At 37.2% G+C, this 22085-nt stretch overlaps 2 protein-coding genes across 2 annotated transcripts; one reads left to right on the top strand and one right to left on the bottom strand.

Annotated features, from left to right (window-relative positions):
- Window positions 1-349: 349 nt before the first annotated feature.
- LOC120273612 (probable serine/threonine-protein kinase kinX) lies at window positions 350-4886 on the bottom strand. The gene is made up of 2 exons (XM_039280272.1): window positions 4512-4886; window positions 350-2409 (listed from the first exon to the last, which is right to left on the bottom strand). Exons 1-2 carry the CDS (start codon window positions 4551-4553, stop codon window positions 697-699), a joined length of 1755 nt encoding a protein of 584 aa, XP_039136206.1. The 5' UTR covers window positions 4554-4886; the 3' UTR covers window positions 350-696.
- Window positions 4887-7154: 2268 nt separating this feature from the next.
- LOC120273727 lies at window positions 7155-10091 on the top strand. Its single transcript, XM_039280431.1, has one exon. The coding sequence runs from the start codon at window positions 7155-7157 to the stop codon at window positions 10089-10091; it is 2937 nt and encodes a 978-aa protein (XP_039136365.1).
- The last annotated feature ends 11994 nt before the right edge of the window (window positions 10092-22085 follow it).

The raw sequence follows: 22085 nt of genomic DNA, 5'->3' as shown, positions 1-22085 counted from the left end.
GGCATATGAAATTTAAACTTGCAATTAATAGTAGTCTCAGAATCTCCAACTTACGTCTCTTCGAATTTTAGCTAGGCTTTATATAACCAGGTTACGAGAGTAGAAATTATATATGCTTGTTGTTCACCGTGACAAATATGTGAAGAAGAACAACTCCAGGAACTGAGCTGAATGACAACAATAACTACAGTAACATAGCATTGCAGACTGATTATCTAAAGGCAAGTTTACTGAGCCTGAAGCAATTTATGAAACTCAACACATATGTCTCAAAATCTCAAGCCTGCTTAGCCCATTAAAAACCACTAGTTCGCAATTTACAAAACTTAAAAAATACAGTCACACACCATTGCATTCATACAAAGAATGTCATCATATATCTATAAAAAGTGTCTGAAACATTACAAAGCCAATACAAACACACCAGCTCAAAAATTAAAAAATTAAAAACAATACAAACAAAAGATCCTTCATATCTTCGCAGCTATGATGCAAAGGTCGCATAGCTTCACCAAGTCCTTCCCGGCAAGAGGCCATGCACCAGCAGTGGATGCAACAATATGTATACACACATAGTTCATATAAAATTTACATCAAATACTGCATGACCAACCACAAATACCAAATGAGAATTTTACAGTTTTAGTTAAAAAATAAAAAATAAAAACCACCTAGAATACCAAACTCCTGTCTGGATTATTTTACTGTTATCTCATCTTTGTTTTCCATTGAGATGGCCTTTGAGCTTGAAGATTTTCTAATGATAGCCTTCTTTACCTTCACAATGGATTGCTTCACCTTGGAAATTATGTTGTTTGATTGGCGATGAGGTTTAGTGGGAGGCTCATCTTTAGGAGCCCCCACAGTTGCCTTGGTATCACTGTCATCTTTAGCAGGTGCTTCTGCATTTTGATCATCAGCTTTGTTGGTCTTTTCTTTCTTGTTTTCTGATTCACCAACCTTCAGTCCTGAATCTGTCTCCACAACAAAGTCTCTAGAGGTCTCAGCAGGAGTGATCCTCTCAGCTACACTTTCAACAGCTTCAGATGTCTTCTCTGTCAGGGTTTCTTTTTTCTCTTCTGTTACAGACATTGGAACTTTAGTGGCAGCAACCACTGGGAACTCTTCCAGTTTAACTTCTGTTTTAGGCAATGAAACCTCTGGGACAGCAATTACTGAAGTCTCATCTGATTTAACTTCTGCTTCAGACACTGAAAACTCGGGGTCAGAAATCACTGGGGGCACTTCTGGTTTATCTTCTGTTTCAGGCACTGAGACCTCAGGGGCAGCAACCAGTAGTGGCTCTTCTTGTTTCTCTTCTGTTACCAGCTCTGAAGCCTCAGCTGTAGTAATCACTGGGGGCTCCTCTTGTTTATCTTCTGTTTCAGGCACTGAAACCTCAGCGGCAGTAACTACCAGGGGATCTTCTTGTTTATCTTCTGTTTCAGGCACTAAAACCTCAGGGGCAGCAACCACTGAGGGCTCCTCCTGTTTCTCTTCTACCACAGGCACTGAAACCTCAGTGGCAGCAATCACTGGGGGTTCTTCTTGTTTCTCTTCTGTTACCGGCTCTGAAACCTTGGTTGCAAGAGCCACCGGGGGTTCCTCTTGTTTATCTTCAGTTTCAGGCACTGAAACATCAGTAGCAGCAACCACTGAGGGATCTTCTTGTTTCTCTTCTGTTACAGGCACTGAAATCTCTGTCCCAGCGATCACTGGAGACTCTTCTTTGTCATCTTCTGTTGCTGGCACTGAAACATCATCAGTGGCAGCAATCAATTGGGGCTCTTCTGGTTTAACTTCTGTTACAGGCACTGAAACCTCTGTCCCAGTGATCACTGGAGACTCTTCTTGTGTCTCTTCAGTAGTTACACTTACAGGCACCGAAACCACTGGAACAACAGTTGGCTCTTTCGGAGGCTCTGTTTCTGCTTCAACTGGCTTTTCTGGTACTTCAACTGGTGGCTCAGGAATGCTCAATTCATCCGGTTTGGTTTCTAGTCCTTTCTCCTCAGTTTCGGTAGTAACTACTGAGGCAATATTGGAGATATCTGTTGTTCCCTGTGGAGGATTTTCCACTTTATCTGAACCATCACCAGCATCAAATTTATAATCCAATTTTTCCTCTGGTTCAGTTTCTTCCTTTTTAACCTCTTCAATCACAGCTTCAGCTTTATCATCTGCTTCAGCTATCTTATTCTCTACTTCCCCTGTTTTCAGTTCTTCAACCACAGCATCAACCTTGTCATCCACCTTTTTCTCTTCAGTTACTAATGCTTCAGAATTTGCTGAATCCTCCACTTTGGTCTTCTCTCCCTCATTTTTATGTTCAGCTTCACTTGGTTGAGTAACGACGCTCTCCACATCAACACTCTTTATATCATCACTCACTGTCTTCTCCTCAATGTGCTGAAACATTTTAAAAACAAACAGTGGGCATCTTAAAAATAGATGTTCAACAGAAGAAACCAGTTAATGGTGTAATCATAATACACTGTATAGAAAGCATATTATAATGGTTTTCAGTAATATTGTGTAGCATCCAAAGAACAAGTCACTATTCAAACTATGCTTCACTGAAAACACATTAGTCAAACACTTAGAAGAAAGCATGAGATAAAGTAACCCGAAATACATCTTCATGTATTGTGCATTCAAGAAACACTCTGAAAATTGCTTGTCTACAGTTAGTTAGATACAGTATCAAAGGAAAAAATGCCAAGTGAAATCATGAATGCTCCTACAGTAAAAAAGGAAAAATTCAAGGCAATACTTCTCGCCATTACTGTTGAGAGTATATAACAGATAATTTTTTATTTGAAATAAATAGATAAATCACTTTAATTAAATAAAATAAACCACTAACAGATAATTTTTTATTTGAAATAAATAGATAAATCACTTTAATTAAATAAAATAAACCAAAACCAAACAACAAGAAAAACTAATCACTATGCATGATCTGACAACAAACATAAGCAGATAATTAGTTGCCATCTAAGTAAAGAAAAAAGACCCCCATTAACATAAGAATGTAATAAAAATTAAATATTGGAATCCCCACAGATTGAAACTTTAGCATAAAAAACCAACAAGTAATTCTTTTAACTTCCGTTTTGACAAGATGAATGATAACTTTAACTTTTATCATATGCCATGCTTTAGACTTTGTCAAAAAAAGGTGATGGAGATGTTTAGCTTTATTTTATTATTTTTTTTATTTTTGAAAAAAATGGATAAACCATTTTTTCTCTTTTTATCATCTACAATATGTCAATATCAAAGAACAACAACAAAAAATAACATTTCGCTTTTGTCCTGCGGTTGTTTGTGTGACGCTGTGGGGTGCTGTTTTTTGTACTTCGTTTATGTTTCTTTCTAATTGAAGTGGTTTATCCATCTTTTCAAAAAAAAATAAAAATAAAAAAATAACATAGAAAAGGAGTTGAATGAGGTCATTAAAAAAAAAATAACATAAATAACATAGAAAAGGAGTTGAATGAGGTCATTCTGATAATAACTTTCCAAATTTACCACACGGTGTTATGTTTTCAATATCTAGCAACTCCAACTATTGATTAAAAATTTGTCAATTTGCTATTGGATGGTGGGACAAAAAAAATATATTCAGAGATACACTTTTCTCTACATGATTAATTGAACTTAGAGCTCATCTTGTCCTACCACTTGATGTTCAAAAAAGATGGGTGTAAATTCAAAAATAATGGCTGAAAAGTTGGCCAAATTCTGGCTAAGTTCAAAATCATTGTTGGACCAAAAGATACAGTTACTGGATAAGTTTCATGAATTACATTACCATTATAACAAGGAAAAGGTGAGAATATATCAAAGGATTATTATAGATCTAGCCTGATGTTTACTTAAGCTCCAAGTTATTCTTTTCAAAATGAAATTAGGAAAGAATCTATTTTATGAAAAAGGAAATAAGAACCATCCCAAGGAAACTTCAAGGACATTTTATGATCATGCATACAAAAATTCATCACTCTACTGGCTTCAAAAGGAAAACTAATTATGCCTCTGGTTCTCAGAGATCATAGTGAAGCAATATACCATGGATAAAGATAGGATTGACTATCTTAAAAGAAATAGATATTAAAGAAAAACAGAGGAATAAAGAACAGGGGGAACAAGCCTTGCAAGTAAGTAGCCAAAGTTTTATCAGACCAAGTGAAATCAACAAAATCTTCAGCTATGAAAGTAGTAGAGACGCAAGGCAAGGCCAAAATTTAAAGAGGGTGATCTCACCAACCCTCTCTACAAAATTCTTAAAACTCAGACAAGTGAGAGCAAGCAAGTAGTTGGATTGCATGAGAAACATGAAGCAGGTTTGTCCACCTAAAATTTCAGACAGAAGATCTTCACAGTACAAACACGAGAAACACAAAAACACAATATTTCCTAGTGTCTTTTAAGCATCATCAGTACCAAAGTTCATGGAAGTTGGTGGTTGCCAAAACATGAAAAAGAAGGAAGATAAACAAACATACCTCATCAGCTGTCTGATCAGTTACAGAAACCTCAGTAGCCATAGATCCTCCTGGTACAAACGCACACACACACAAACACAGCTGACCACCTCCCTTGACTATGGAGAAGAAAGGGATAACGGATAAGCAGCAGCACAGTAACGGTGGTACTACTAGTAGTAGTAACAGTGGTCCTCTAATGGAGAAATTGAAGAAAGAGCGAAGAGGTTGTTAAAGGCAAAGAAATAGCCCCAGCAAGCTAAGCAAGGTGAAGGAATACAGGAACCATGAGCTGGCATGACTCAAATCTAATATCTGTCAGCCAAGAAGTACTTGGAAAAAAAAAAAAATCTAGCACGACAAGAATAAGAAAGTTTTAATTGTTGTAATGTCTGTACCTAATTCTGATTAGCAGTGTGGACTAGTGGGTGTTATGAGATTAGATATGGTTTGAATTTTACAAAAATGACCCTGAGCATGGCATGATTGGCTATGGCATGTGCTGACTGCTGAGGTGGGGGATATGGATTATGGATTATGGACTATGGAGGAGGTGGAGTGGAGGGGTCATTAAAATCCATTTTTTAGAGTTGCTTTCAGCTGTGCTGTTTAGCTTTTGGCCTTTTGGAAAACACCCAACAGGCTTTCTCTTTAATGTGGCCCCTGGGACTGGGTGGGTGTTGTTGTCCTCTGACACTCTCTGCTTTCCAGCTTTGGTTCCCAGATTTTCTGTTTTTTTTCTTTTTTGTTTGATGGCTGCAACAACAGCTCACTCTTCTCCTCTCGTCTTCTTCTTTCTTTCTTTCTTTCTTTCTTTCTTTACAACCCAATGATTCTCTTTCGAGGCTTTTTTTTTTTCTTTTCTTTTCTAAACCATATTCAAATCAATCAAATGAATTACAAACATGGTTGTTTTTTTTTTTATATAAAAATAGAAAAACTACTAGAATACAGTAATAGAAGTGAAGGTATGGAATACAGAAAAGGATGAGAGAAACAAAAGAAATTAATAAAATACATAGCATGCCCCAGAACAGGTAGTGACTGCGGGGAGGCGCTGCACAGAGCAAGGGAGAGGAACAGAAGGGATACAAATAAGAGCGATGCCAATTCAGGTGATGTGCAAAGCTGTTAAAAGATAACTTCTACCAATGGTGATGTGGTGAGCATGATCTATGATGATACACTTAATAAGTTGTTGAGAGTTGTTTAGTTAGAAGTCGGTTGTTAATCAAGCAAGTAGATTAGTTTGTGGCTATTTTAACAAAATCCCTTTTAAAGGAGACTAATTCTTAGTACGTACAAAACCAGAGTGATGTTATACTTCTTGACAAATGCTCGGTCGGTGGTCCGTGTGAGTGCAAGTTGACAACTAAACAACTTATTATTAACAAATCCTAAATTTGTTGATTAATTATTAAAATATATATATATATATATATGAATGTGACCTTGTTTAATGTTAGAGTTGACAATTCGTTTATGAAAAATAAACGTACGTCTCTGAGAGCAAATAACTTGCAAATTTGAGAAACAATAATAGAGGCTGCCATGTTTCAGGATCGGAGCCCTTGTTTTCATGAATTGGTCCCTTGTCCATGGAAGGCATCTCCGTGATTCACGATTCATGATTCATTTTTAGTAAGATAAACGAAGGGTTTAGTTTGAGCAGGCCATCAGCTTTCAACTAATAGGTCACAACCAGCTAGACTACATGATTTTCAGGCTCAATATATTTATTGATAAATAGACAATAAATTTTTCTTATTTAGAGGATTGTCAAATAAATAAATCGATAAAAAAAAATACACAAGTTATGGTGGTTTATTGACATGAGTTTAATATATATACTTCATAATAAAATTTATGTAAGTTGTTTATTATATCTTACGTCCGAGTCAAGTTGGAGGTGACACAGCTGGGGAGGGCTCCAGAGTCAAATTGGAGGATTCCATCACTACCATCCGCCGGAGTCTGGATTTCTTAGGTCCGAGGGTGGAGGAGACAGGGGGTGATTTGCCTTCTGAGGGGACCCAGGTCCAGCACACGGGAGAGTAGTAGGGAGGTTTCTGAGTGTGGTGGCGGCTTCTGGGTGCTGTTACTTCTTTGTTGTTTTTTGTTGTCTCTTTGTTTTGTTTATATCCCCTGTACTACCACTTCTTGTGATTTGTTATTGTTGTTTGCATTTTATGCTTTTCCACAGCTGTGTTGTGGGAGTTTGTTGTAGTTTTCTCTTTCTATTTAATTAACGTGGGTTATCCATTTTTTTCAAAAAAAAAAAATTGTTTATTATAAAAATTTCAAGTATTTTCAAATTTGTGTGCTCAGCTGTCCGCATACAGGAATAAATTTCATATAAATTAACTAGTAAAGTTGGATGCATGATGAATAATTGACCAGCCCACTCTTGTGATATAAGAGCTAATATTTCATTTTTCTTTTAAGTTAATATTAAAAACAAAAAAACAGAGCACATCAAAGTATAGAGGTTAAAAAAACAAAAGGAAATGAGGAGCAATTTTTCACTTGGAGTGAAAACAAAAGCTTCGCTCAAAAAAAACCTTGACTTACCCTTAAATGGAGGTACTTGTCGTCTATTTGTAAAAAAAAACAATATATATATATATATATAACTAAACAAAGTGGAAGAATAAAAATGACTCAATGGTTGTGGTGGTGGATGGTTTTTCGGATCTGGTTGCCGGTTGGTGGGCTGGGCCCAACCCCCGTGGTTGTGGTGCTTTTGTTTTGTCCAAGAAATTGGCTTGGCTCAGGGATCAGCTCCGAAGATGGTCAAAAGAGAGTTTTGGCTCAATTAAACTCAGGAAACTGGCATTGTTACATGATCTAGAGATGATTGATATCATCAAGGAATCTAGGTGTCTTTCGCCTGAGGAGATTATCCAGGAGCGTGGTATTACGGAGAGTTTAGCGGTTATCCGTAGACAAGAGGAAGTTTACTGGAAGCAGAGATCTCGGTTACAATGGCTGAATGAGGGGGATGAAAATACGAGATACTTTCATGCAGTGGCAAATGGGCGGAAAAATATTAACTTTATTCCGTCGATCAATGGTGGCTCTGGCTCAATCTCTGATGCCAAGGACATTGGTCGTGTTTTTGAACAGCGTTTCAGGGAGATCTTTGGTAAGAGAAGGAATTTCCGCTTCATGGTGGATCTCGGTAACCTTCTGAGGCACAAACCCTTTGTGGACTTATCCTCCCTCGAACTTCCTTTTACCCTGGAGGAAGTGAGAAGAGCAGTTTTTGACTTAGGGAGTGACAAAGCCCCTGGGCCGGATGGCTTCCCTATGCATTTCTTCAAGTCCCACTGGGAGATTGTCAAAGGTGAGATCATGCAGCTTTGTCAGGATTTCTTTACGGGGACGGCGAACTTAGAACGGATTAATTGGGCTTGTATTGTTCTTATTCCTAAGGTTTTAAGTCCGACCAATCCGGGGGATTATCACCCCATAAGCCTTATTAACTCCTCTTTGAAAATCCTTAGTAAGCTTCTGGCCTCGAGGCTTAGTTTGGTGATGGACTCTTTGGTGGATAATGCGCAATCTGCTTTTCTCAAAGGGAGATATATCCTGGACAATATTGCAATAGCGGAGGAGACAATTTTCAGCATACACAAAAGAAGACTGAAGGGTCATATTCTTAAGGTGGACTTTGCGAAAGCTTTTGACTCAGTTGATTGGGATTTCTTGCTGGAGCTTCTGAAGGTCAGGGGTTTTGGACCCAATTGGCTACGTTGGATTTCCACTATTCTTAGCTCTTCCAAAGCTTCTATTTTAATTAACGGGTCCCCTAGTGGTTATGTTCGGTACCAAAGAGGGTTGAGACAGGGGGACCCTCTGTCTCCCCTGCTTTTTGTGCTTGTTTCAGATGTGTTGTGCACTATGTTCGACAATGCACTGAAATCAAAAATTCTGGTTGGGGTGCCACTGGGGGAGCAAGGCTGTGTCTGCAACTTGCACTATGCGGATGATCTTCTGGTGTTGACGGTGGGGGGAGCCGAAGACCTCAGGGTGATCAAGTTGATTTTGCTGGTCTTTGAGGGGTTGTCCGGCTTGGAAACTAACTTTTCCAAAACTTGCCTTTACACTACGAATTTGCACCAACTTCCTCAAATGTGCGAGGCTAAAACGGTTAATTGTGATGTGGGTCTTCTCCCTGTGACCTATCTTGGCTTACCTGTTTCGGGTAGAAGACCTCGTAAGCAGGACTGGGAAGGCTTGATTGCCAAAGTCAGAGGGCGCCTGTCCTCCTGGAAATCTTCGTACATCTCTATTGGAGGACGGCTTACCCTAGTCAACTCGGTGTTATCGGCGGTACCAACATACTGGATGTCTCTCTACAAGTTACCGACGTGGGTGATCAAAGAAATTGATAGGATTAGAAGAGATTTTCTTTGGTCTGGTCCTGACATTGATCATCCGGGATGTCGCCTTGTGGCTTGGAGAAATATCTGTCGCGCCAAGGAGCAAGGAGGCTGGGGTATCTTGGAGCTATCGTCCTTTAACCTGGCCTTGCTTGGGAAATGGAGATGGAAACTCCTGAATGACCCGCACTGGGGAGGAACCAAGATCCTTCGTTTCAACTATAATGTTACTACTTGGGACTTGTTCAAGAGTCCGAATGGGAGAGTTTCTTTCTTTTGGTCTGGGGTTTCCCGTCGCCTCCCCGCGTTCAGGGGTTGTGTTTCGGTTCAGATCAAGGAGGGTTCTACGACTCTCTTCTGGAAGGATAGATGGCTAAATGGCACTGCGCCGATGTACATTTGGCCAGAAGAATTTCTGGCGTCTCCTTCGCCTAACGGGACGGTTCGGGAGTTTGTGTCGTTACTTGGGAGACCGCCGTTTGCGAACTACCCCGGGGTGGAGCAGCTGCGCTCTAGCTCAAATGTGCTGACGGAAAGTGATAGGGACTTAAAGGTTTGGGGACTGACGGCCAACGGGTCTTTTTCTGTCAAGTCATTCTACTGTCTTTTGAATGATAGGGGACTGCGTTGCCCCCTTGCAACATCCTTTTGGAAAGGCCCCTGCCCTAGGAAGGTTAACATCTTTAATTGGCTCGCTTGGAAGAACAAGATTCTTTCTCTGGAAAATCTTGCTAGACGTAGATGTAATAGACTTCCGACTGACACTTGTGTTCTTTGCCATTCGGATACTGAATCGGCTGACCATCTATTCTTAAAGTGCCGGTTCTCCAGGGAAGTTTGGTCCTTGTTTAGCAGGTTTCTAATGTTACCTGAACTTCCCCTGTCAATGGGCAGTTTATGGAGTGACTGGAGAGCTGCCTTACGTCCAGCGGTGCGGGGTCTTGGGGATTGGGTTGTTAAAGCTTTTGTGTGGTCTATTTGGCTTACGAGAAATGATTATATCTTTGCTGATAAATGTGTTTATCCCCATGTTGTCATGAAGAAGACTGCTCATTTGATGTTATCTTGGTTCTCTGCAGCTCCAGATGGTTTGAGAGTGAAGTTGGAGGATCCTATCTCCTCTATCAGGCGTAGCCTCGAGTTTGCAGGACCTCTTGCTGCGGGGGTGGAGGCCACTCCCTCGATTGAGGTGGTTCAGACTAGTGGTGAGGAGTAGCTCTTCTGTTTTGTGGGGGTCTGGAGGAGACCCGTTGTTCCTCTTTTACTTGTTTTTCTTTTGTCTTTTGTTTCCACATCTAGTGGAAGGTCGTTGTATTTTTGGTACTTTTTCTTAATATTTGTGGTTTATCCACCTTTTCAAAATGACTCAATGCATAAAGATAGCCTCGTTTTTTTGGATACATGACATGCTTAAGTTTACTTGGCCGCCATCAAATCTTGAACTTGCTTGTCAGGGTCATGCTCATCTCGCCTAGGAGGGATTCGGGGCTGAATGTTTCCTTTTACCGTATCAATAAAAAACATTCAGGGTACATAATAGCTCTAGCTGTCATGTAGTTTCTCCATGGTTAATAATAATAATAATAATTGATTAATTGTCACTTTATTATCCATCAATTCTTTTTATTTCAAAATAGAAGTGATTTACAAAAATGAATAACAAAGTGGAGGGGGAGTCAAAACTACTTGCTTCAAATGATTAGAGGCACTAACATAAATATTTTGTGTGGCTCGTGAAATGGTAAGAATTTGAATTTTTATTAGAGAAATTAACTCACAAATGATGTAAGAGCTCGTTTGAGATAATAACTCAAGCACACCTTTTTAAAAAAAAAACTCACAAGTGGTAGGGTTATTAACAAGTGTTTCTTATCTTTGTTAAAATAAATAAATAAATAAAATTAAAAATGTAGGGGGAATGCTGATCTAAAAGTCAAGGCTCTTGATTACCAAGACTGATTATCTTCATTTTTTGTATTATCCCCATGGATTAGCCATATTGGTATTATTTTAACGGTTCCTATTAAGACGCGCACACCATTATCATCGATGCCCAATTAACTAATACAAATAAATTAATTAAAAAAATAAAAAAACATGTTCATCGACCTATTTCCATCTTCAATTGCTCAAAATCAAATGTGAGCGCATAATTTACTGTCTGGATTTGAGCATGTATATTGGTTTTCACCGCAAAAGTCATTGTCATGTGTCTTCGTTTCATCATTCAAAGTATTCCTTCCTACCAAGATGATCTTAAACTGCAATCCAGTAATATACGATAATGATGCTGTTCCCAAAATTGACTTTGAAATGACTCTTGATATGGAGGGTTGTAAGGTGTTCCTGGAAGTACTAATGAAAGTAGCTAAATTAGGGGCTGATTTGTAGCCATTTGTTATGGTCAAGTTCCTAATCAATGGAGCCTACTCTAGCTCTATGTCTAGTGTTAAGAGATGTCTCTGTTGAGGTGACTTCCCATTATCTTTGTTTGTGCTAATCACGGATATATATATATATATATATATATATATATATATATTTTGAAAAGATGGATAAACCATTTCAATTAAAGAAAGAACGAAAAGAAGAATACATCACCCAGAAAAAAAGAACAGACAAAACAAGCCACACACCTAAACAAAACAAACCACAAAGAGTGGCAACCACATACAGCCCCAGCAAGCACTAAAACGGTAGAGGAAACCTCCACCAGAGATTAGGACACCCCACCAACTAACCCATGAGTGGCTCCTGGATCCCATCAGCTGGCACGTCGCCACCTGAATCCTCCTCACGTGCATCTAAGAACTCCAGACTGCGACGAATGGCCGACGTCGCAAAGTCAAGCTTCTCCCGAGTACCCTCAGGTGCTGAAGAGAACCAGAATAAGAGCAAGTGATCAATTTTGTACAGAATAGCGTTAGAAGACATGGTAATAGCATTAAAAATGCAATCATTCCTAGCAAACCAAATCGACCACACAATTGCTTTGACAATAAGATCCCTGGCCAACCGACATGTCGGTCTGACCGTAGCACGCCAATCGCCCCAAACAGCAATCCGATCCCTCAGGGCATCACGGATATATATCTCTCATGCATAATGCTGGACTTCATGGGTTTAAAATATATTCATTTTAATTTGTAGATGGAGATATGTTGCATTCAGTCAATAGAAACCTGAAATTTAGAAAAGATGAGCAGTCCTTGATGTTCATTTATAGTGAGAGCTAGCATCACCTGCTGATTTTTTTTTTAAGGAGCAGTTTCCTCGGTGCGGGTCTTTATCTCTTTCCACGTTTAGTGGACTAGTTATTTTGTTTGTGTTTGTAGTTTTAGCACTGTTTACCCTATGTAGGTTACATTGTTGTTTACCTTACGTCAGCTTTTAATAAATTATGATTTATTTATTTTATCAAATAATAATAATAATAATAATAATAATAATCCTCGTTTCTCAAGCTCATGTAATTATTAATCCTCGTTTCTCAAGCTCATGTAATGCCTTCTGAAAGATCTCTCCAAATCATAAATGAATTAGACCAAGAGCTCTATGATCCATATTAAGATTTGATAATAAGAAAAGGGTGCCGGCAGTCCTTAAAAAAAACACAAAAGCTAGAGATTAACACAGTCAAGAGAAACCTAGAATTCACATATTTCAAAGGGAGCGAGTCAAGTAATCCCAAGGCAATGCATGCTAGTAATGACACAGTCTAATCAAAACATTTTTTTTGTTCTTTTGTTTTTTAAGAGCTGTGTGTTTGAAGTTGTTTGATTTTCTATTTTTAGTATTTGATTCATTTCCAGCGAGTCTTTGATTTCGCCCTCTTTATTATATGCATTTTGAGTGTTTGTGGTGTATTTTTTTTTCTAACAATTCTAATTTATCTACCTTGTTGAATAAATAAATAAGAGGTGCTTTATAAAATATTGAAGTAACTAATTAGTGTTTCACAAACAATGCGCGCAACGGTCATTCCTTTGGAATGGTATTCTCCAGGCCTTACCGCCGTTTAGAAAAAATTTGATTTCCATCATTCGTGATGGGGCCTCCACCATATTTTGGTTTGATAATTGGGTGGATGGCCATGCACCTGCGGACATTTGGCCGGAGCTATTGACTACTGGGCTAAACAGGGAGACACCATCAAAGAGTTGGGGGGTAGGATCCCTCATGTTTCCCTGGGAGATTCCTCTTTGGCTCGCATCATGATTGAGCTAGTTACTTTGCTACGCAATGTGGGGAGGGACGAGAAACGGTGGAAATTAACAGCCAATGGTGTTTTCACAGTTAAATCCTTTTATAACTTCCTGAATGATGGTGGTCTTAGATGCGGTTGGACCCCTACGATCCTCAAAGGGTCTTGGCCTGCTAAGATCAACCTATTCAACTGGTTGGCGCGTGACAATAAAATTCTGACGTTAGAAAACTTAGCAATGCGCAGATGTAATCAACTTCACTCTATCACTTGTGTGATGTGTCATGCCGACATTGAGTCGGTTGATCATCTCCTTATACATTGCCCTGTGGCTTCGCATTTATGGTTGTTCTTCGGTCAGCTCCTCGGGGGTTGTCGTGCCCCGCAGTCCCTCAAGGATTTATGGGGGGATTGGAGAAAACACCTCAAAAAGCCACTCATTCCATTCTGGGACTGGCTCACTCGGGCAATTATCTGGAATATTTGGCTTGAGAGAAACAATCGCATTTTTTTTGCTATTTGTCTGTCGACTATTGCTATTATTTCTAAAATTGTTCATATGATTCAGTTGTGGTTTGTTGCAGCTCCTGATTCGAAGAAAGCAAGGCTGGAGGAACCGATGGCAAAAGTCAATCGCAGCTTGGAGTTTCACTCCTCTAGGGACCCAGGGCCGTGTGTCCCCCCTGAGAACGCCCCCCTGCTGGCGAGATGTAGTCGTGATTGTGGTGTTTTCTTCCTTAGGGGATCCTGTCCCTAAGGTTGTTGTGCTCGCGTCTGTCGAGCCACCCCTGGTGGTTCTGCTTATGTTATTTGCTTTCTTTTAAGTTTGTTGTTGGTTTGGCTTGTTGTACTTTTTTGTTATTTAATAAATATATATGGTTTATCTACCTTTAAAAAAAATTAATTAATTAGTGTTTCCCCCTCCCACCATATACCTCATCATACACATTTTCAAGAGAAAAAAAAAGTCAGGGAATAGCTCCTAAAGCTCTTATTCTAAAATTAATTTCCATTTATAATGGAAAACTAATTCCATCCAGAATTATATATTATGCCTTGCTTTCAGTTGGTTATAGATACGCTAGCTGCCTTAAAAAGATTATGTCCTTAGTGGCAACAATTAATTAATTATTCATTTATTTATTTATTGTAAATGATACAACTCTCAAAAGGGTTGAAGTGGTCCCAATAAGCCGAGTCCATGAGAAAATTTTTCAAGTTTCCCCACCACAAGAGCATCTTTGCAAATTGGAGTAGAGAAGAAAGAAGGACCATTTTCTTTTTATTGTGTTTCTAAACTATAATCCCCAATAATTGTCAAGAACTCAGTGGTGTCAACTCATTCAATAAAGTCACGATTATTTTTTAATTAAAAAATTAATTTAATTTAATTTTTCTTTTTGGAGCTAATGATGTCATTATGAATCTAACTGTTGTGATATAATTAGATATTCCAAGCATATTTCAGTAAAAAGAAGAAAAAAGAAGAATAAAGAAGAATAGCATTGTTGGCTTGTTACTTAGGCTGCTATCTTCTTTTTTTGTTCATGTTTTCTTGTTATTGTTGTATTTTTATTTCTGTTTTCCTGTGCCTCATTTTTGGAGAGAGTTTTTTGTTATTTTTGATACTTTATTTACTTGTATTTGGTTTGTTGCTCTTTCAATAAATTTATAGTTTATTCACTTTTATATAAAAAAACATTATTGGCATGAGTGAACCATTTATTTATTTTTTTTAAAAATGAATAAACCACTTTAATTAAAAAAACAAAAGAAACAAAACAACAAGCATCCACTAACAAGAGTGGGGGACAAAGCAAATCATACAATATCGTGATCGTGTCCACTAGCTCTGGCACACAACCAAAAAGAGAACAAGGTAATACAAGATAAACGAAGAACAACCGGCCTCCTCGTGGGCCCCAACCGCAATACATAGCTAACCCTGGGTCTAATCCTAGGCCTCCTCGACTGCCGACGCACCACTAATCTCCTCTGTTCGCTGACCCATAAAGTCCAAGCTGCGCCTGATAGTCGAAATAGCATCTTCAAATTTGGGGCGGCTACCCTCATTAACTGTTGTCATCCAAGATAAAATCATATGATTGCATTTCAATACAATAGACAGAGCAGGCAAAATATTGGCATTAAAAATACTATCATTTCTTGCTAGCCAAATATTCCAAACAATAGCTTTCACAATCATAATCCTCAAACTCTTCGACATCGGACTCAAAAGCGACCGCCACAAATCCCCCAAATGAGATAAGGATAGCGGTGACTCCGGCAATTGAAAAAGATTAATAAAATACCGCCAAATAATCTTAGCAAACGAGCAATGAAGAAAAAGATGATCAGAAGATTCAATCCCGCTATGGCACATCACACAAGTTGCCGTAGGCAGTCGATTGTATCTGCGTTTCTCCAGATTTTCCAGGATCAAAATTTTGTTCTTCCACGCAAGCCAATTAAATAAATTAATTTTCCGTGGACGTTGGCTGTGCCAGAACCATCTAGACATCGAGCACCGCAAACCCCAATCAATTAAGAAGTTGTAAAAGGATTTTACGGAGAAGGGCCCCTTTGAAGATAGCGACCACCACTTCTTATCCCTTTCAATCCACAAGTGCGATTGAAGCCTCTCCAAATAAGGAAGCAAATCCGGGAAATCCATAAACGGAGCTTCATATAACAAGTGAATCATGTCACACACAGTGCCTTTCTGATGAGGAGAAGCACTGAACTCTTCTGGCCATATCAGCATTGGGGCCCTGCCATTAAGCCACCTGTCTTTCCAAAATAAAGACTCGGCACCGGTCCTAACTTCCTAGGAGATGCAAGCCCTAAACGCAGGTAAACAACTTGACACCCCCCTCCAGAAGAAAGAGACCTGCCCCCCTTGTCTAGGGAATAAATTCCAGCTACACATTTTGTAATTGAACTGGATCACTTTCGCACCACACCAGTCAGGATTAGCGGAGAGCTTCCACCACCACTTTCCCAACAACGCAAGATTGAAGGCGGATAAGTATAAGATACCCCAACCCCTATGATCACGTGGTCGACATAAATTCTTCCAACAAACCAGCCTACGTTCCGACCGAATATCTGGGCCAAACCAAAGGAAATCTCTTCTAAGACGGTCAATTCTTTTGGAAACCCAACATAGAAGTCTAAAAATAAACATCCAGTATGTATGTATAGCAGTTGGCACTGAATTAACAGTTTGTTGATCCTCAAAATTAACAGCGTGGTAGTATTTATTTATTTATTTTTATATTTTTTTTAAAATATGGATAAACCACAAATATAGTCTGGTAGCTAGTAGGTGTACATATACAGAACTAGTATTTTATTTATTTATTTTTATATATTTGTTTGAAAATGTGAATAAACCACAAATAGAATGTGGTAGTAGGTGTACATACAGACTCCTCAGACCACTGGCATGCCTGCACACCCATTTTCTTAGTTGGGCTCATGAGTAGTGTGTATCTAAACACGAATGAGCTCATGAATTTTCTTTCATTTCATGAGCTTTAGATGGACTCAATAGTTCATTTATTGATTTATCGATCTATATATATATTGGGGGTTTGAAACCCAACAATATACTTGGTGAAACATTCATTGATCCTGTGGAAGTCGATATGGATCAACAACATCGGCTTCAATTTTTAGGTCACAATATAAGCCCAAAACAAGATATAGGGAAGGCCGGCCCACCCAACGAATTGTTTGAACGTTTTCAGGCTATGCCGGTTGGTGTATATCTTTAATTTGGAACATGTATGACTACCCCATTATTATATATATGACATGATCTGTTGCATTAATGAACTCTTGGTGCGTCTACACTGACATAGTGACATTGGTTTTAATGCGTCTTAGTTTCTCTTGCTTTATCCCGATGTGCTCGATAGGGATTGTCTCTCCCTACGAGTCATGATTTTGTTATCTAACTTTTATGGTGTGGGTGTCTCACCACTTTTTATGGTCGTTTTTGTATTTTTTGGTCTCTTATTTTTAATTGGTTTGGTTTGTGAATCACTCTTCGTGGTTATTTTTTTATTTCTTCTCTATTTGCATTTATTTTTCTGTTTGTACTTGTCCTGATTGTTTTTTCCCTCTTTATAATGTTTTTTTTTTCATTTTATTACATTTATGATTTACTTATTTCATTAAAAAAAATAACTCTTTTTTACTTTGTGTAACAATTTCAATGCCTTAACTTAGAGTCAAATATTATCAAATATTATTTTTTATTGTTAAATAATTTTGCATTAACGATAACATATTTTTCAAATCAATTCTGTTTTGGTGAGGTATGTAATAAAATAATTTCAATCTTTATTGTAATTGTACTTTTCCAATTTATTCAATTTTTCTATTGAAAAATACAATTAATAGAAAAAACCAACCATGCTGCATTAATTATCCTCTAATGAAAAGAAAAAAAAACTATACTTACAACTCATAGCATCTATTTATTGCCAATTCTTTTATTAGACATAATATTATTATTATTATTATTATTATTTTAAAAGGTGGGTAAACCACTTTTAATTAGGTATATTAATTACTATAGATAAGAAAAAAAATTTTAAATATGACGACATGTGACGTGTTATGTTGCTTATATTCAAACCAGTTAATGCATTTTAGACTTTCAAGGCAAATAAAAAGGCGATTTAACCTTTTTCAAGAAAAGAAAAGAAAAGAAAATAAAACAAAAGAAAGGAAAGGCTATCAATGTTACTGAAATATGGCCCGTTCTAACTTCTTAGCCCATTATATTTGCTTGAAAGATGCAATCTCTCTCTCACTCAATTGAGTGCTAGTTTTGTTTCCAAAGTAGGAATTCATTTTGTAAAGGAGAGGCTTTCCATGTTTAATGACTTGTAGGCTTCTGACAATGAAATTCAAGTAATTTGTAACGTTTGAGATGATAGTGTGAATTTGGGAATTGGAAAAAAAAAAACAAGAAGATCAGAACATGAAATATTTCTGATTTGTGATTTGTCTGGGCTGCATCTGCTTTTGCAAGGGGACATGAATGATGTGGGTGGCAAAAGCAAATATCCACTTTTCTTTGTTGATTTATCATAAAAGCATCTGGATTCCATCTCCATTTTCCTATTTCTTAATACTCATTAACATGAACAGGACCTTCCTAATTGCCCCTAGACGACTTGATTTTAAGCCATATGTTCATTGCTTTCTCAAAGATAATCAGCTTTTTACTAATTGTCCCTAGACAATAAATTATAACTATTACAGTACAAGGACAATAATTTTTCAAGATCTGCTTTAGAATAATTTACAACATGGATCATCAATCATCAAACAACTCATGAGTTGCAATTAATTTGTTAAAACAAATATATGACTAGCACATCTAGTTGACCTTTCCATATTAGCTAGCAATTATATATGATCAATTTTGATATACCATACCTGCACACATTTTTACGTACTAAATGTTTAATATTGCAAATTGGTTAATTGATGCTACAACCAAGGCATCAGCATTGCTTGTGATTTATAATTAATGCTTGTTGAGACTGACTTGCATGTTGGTCTCTCCCTCTTTCTATTTGTTGAATGACTCCCAATTAACTTGTACACATGCTTGAGCTCAAGTTAATTGGAGATGTCTAGCAAGTTATATATGTTTGCATCATGTGTATACATAAGTGTGTGTGTGTGTGTGTGTGTGTGTGTGTGTGATGACCTTTCTTTTCATATTAGAATATATGGGACCCCAAGCTATGATCCTCCATGTTGCAACTCCTTTGGCACATCTCAAGATCCCCTTATCTCCTCCAATTTTCTTTATTCCTTATTATATATGGAGCTAGCTAGGCGTCGGCATGTGATAATAATGGAAGGCTTAAGGTCACAAAGTATATTGCTTTAGTTAATTATGACCTTATTATTAAGGCCATGCTCATGATCCACAACTTGACTATATGCATTGCCACTCTTTTGAATTGTTCCAATTATGTCTATTCCATTGGCTATAGCTTCCTAATTAATTGTGATCATTCATGTGAGGGCCAGGGAACTCCCCATTTTATTATCCAAGAGCATATGCTTTAAAGTATGATTAGCGGTTGCCCGTTGTTTCCATTGGAATATTTTCCGCACCTTTTTATTTGATTTGATATATGCTCCAGTGGAACTTAGCCCCATATTGATTGCATATTACTTGAATGATGGATGAATGCATGGAAGGTTCATGGAATTCTTCAGCCATGCATGCATGTTGTTGTTCCGATTAATGTTATTGCTGTTGTCGCTCATCATCATCATCATTGTTGTTGTTGTTGTTTTTTAATTAATTAGTAACAATCACACATGCACATCTCATTAATAATTAATGAGTTTTGGAACAAGTTATGAGCGTAAATATTACAAATCTCTCTTGCAAACGGATTAATGATGTAATCTATGATGGAAGATGAGTATCATTCCCCACTAATTACAAAAGGAGAAAATGTGATTGTTCAAAGGTTGTGGGGGAGACAAAGTAACACTTTTATTCAGACAAGAGTGCTTAATTGATGTGTTAAAGGGTATGAAACTTTTTCGGTGCTATGTTTTCTTCTTGTTAAAGTCAATTACCATCATATTTCATGGGCCTTCAATTCGGTTACTTTATCCTTCTCTTGAAGTGGCCATAAGGGTCAATCAGACTAAATCTAGTAAGGAAAATTTCTCCCTGCTATCTATCTATAAATTATAATGTTTTATATATAATTGCATAGTTTACTTTACAACGAGATGATTGCAACTGCAACGTAATCTATGAAGGAATGTCATAAATTAATTAGTTAGCACATATATACAAGCTGAAAGTGATATACCGTATAAGATACACCAATGGTCAGTAAAGCGATGTGCCGTCATTCTTGTCAGAAAGTAGCATTACCGTTTTATGATTTTGATTGATGCATGAAGAAGAAATCTGATTCACCAAAAAATTCAGTTATTTTCACCGTTTTATGATTGTGATTGAGGTGTACGTACATTAATCTCTGGACCAAAAAGTAACTTAGATGTGTGATCATCTATTAGTTAATTTTTGCTATATATACATACACACACACACACATATTTGCACCATATGTACTGGAGTATATATAAACATATATATACATATGATGCAAAGATCGATGATTACAAGCCTTAAATTTTAATTAATATGAGACGTATGAAATTTGTTTGATAACTAAACTTTGGTTGATATTGTTGGAGTTAATTGAAATGAAAGAGTGCTCTTCCCATCAGTGGGGAATTGGGAAATTAGATTAATAGAGGCTAATTAAGAGAGCATCATTATCAAGAGACGGTTGCTCTTTCTTGTCAAATGGCTGTCTTCGTTGGGAGTATTATTGTTATTATTGTGGAGGTGAAGAAAACATTGGATAGTTGAAGATAACGAAATGAACACCCACCTTCCATTTTAGTGCACGTCTATCACTGATCAGACCTTGATTCTTTCATGCCATGCTATCAATTTTCTTTATAATATGACTAGATCCTTCCACTTAAGATCTTGGTCCATTCATAAATATCTCATCCCTTAATTCATATTAATTTCTACATCATTAACTTTCTTCTTCATATTCCCTTCTTACTGCTTAAACACAACTTGACCTATATCATTATTATCTTTTTCCCAGTTTAGCCTTTACTGCATGCTTGAACACTGCTTGAACATTATCATTGATATCTTTTCCAATTTTGGCTCAAGTTTAGTGAGAGATAAACAACTTAATTAAAAGTATATTAAAATATGTAGATGTTACCACAAACCTTAATTTTTGTGTAGGGGATAAAATTGGATAAGCCAACAGTTTATTTTAACAAAAAGAGACTATTACAAAGAGAGAGCCACAGGCATACATATGATCTCTCTCTTTCTCTCAAGATATATATATATATATATATATATATATATATATTTCTATCTTGAATGTATATTACTGGTTTTTTTTAAATGACAGGTAGTTTATTTTTATTATTTTTTTATAAAGTGAATAAATCACAATGTATTAATTTTTTTTAAAATAATAAATTAGAATATATATATATATATATATATATATATATATATATATATATATATTTCTATCTTGAATGTATATTACTGGTTTTTTTTAAATGACAGGTAGTTTATTTTCATTATTTTTTTATAAAGTGAATAAATCACAATGTATTAATTTTTTTTTAAATAATAAATTAGAAAAGGTACAAAGTATAAATACAAACATGATGAAAAGATAACAAAAACACTAACAACAACAACCATAAGAGTAACAACCGAAATCAACCACAAAAAGTGGAATGAGAGCTGAAAGCATAATCACTTCATCAAAACCCACCAACAAGTGGCAAAAAAATAACAAGATGGTCATAGCAGAAATATCACATAGAGTCAAATACTGTCAAGAGAAAGACCCTTGTGTCACAGATTAATGTGACTATAGGCCTGCAATAGGGGAAAGCAAAAGAAAAAATAAGTGGGAAAAAATACTTGCAATGTTATAGCGTGAGATGTACCTAAAACCTAAAAATTGACTCAAATTAATGTTTTCGCACGCTTGTGTTAAATGTTGTCATCAGTGTCCGCTATGCGCATTATTTGAGACTCGTGCAGTCAAACCTAACTACCAAAAATAAAGGCCTTGGTTTCGGCGCTGGGTTGGGACCCACAACTTATTAACACCTATAGCAATATGCCACGTGGCTGAAGCTGGAATATGTAGAAGGTCCCCACTTTGCCAGCATGGAGATTCTTGCGCCGTCGTTTGACGTGGACTGACGTAAATGACGATGAGATACGTCCACGTTGAAGGTACAGATCCCAGCTGTCAACATGGTCCCACGCACACGTGTTGGATTATGGGTGGCGTCGCTATCCGAATGTGTCGCCCCCGTAAAACACGAGGGGATGATTTCGTTAAAAGCCTGCCGCCAAATGATTGTTCGCCGTTAGAT

Source organism: Dioscorea cayenensis, chromosome 12 (genome assembly GCF_009730915.1).
Source record: "Dioscorea cayenensis subsp. rotundata cultivar TDr96_F1 chromosome 12, TDr96_F1_v2_PseudoChromosome.rev07_lg8_w22 25.fasta, whole genome shotgun sequence".
NCBI classification, from domain to species: Eukaryota; Viridiplantae; Streptophyta; class Magnoliopsida; order Dioscoreales; family Dioscoreaceae; genus Dioscorea; species Dioscorea cayenensis.
Note: the sequence above shows the minus strand (reverse complement) of the source record. Positions and strands in the feature narration are given on the sequence as shown.

Bases quoted from the DNA above. Each gene is read 5' to 3' on its own strand.
- LOC120273612 (XM_039280272.1), bottom strand. From the start codon at position 4,553: ATGGCTACTGAGGTTTCTGTAACTGATCAGACAGCTGATGAG. The intron at 2,410-4,511 runs GTATGTTTGTTT...AAAATGTTTCAG, and splicing joins CTGATCAGACAGCTGATGAG to CACATTGAGGAGAAGACAGT.
- LOC120273727 (XM_039280431.1), top strand. From the start codon at position 7,155: ATGGTTGTGGTGGTGGATGGTTTTTCGGATCTGGTTGCCGGTTGGTGG.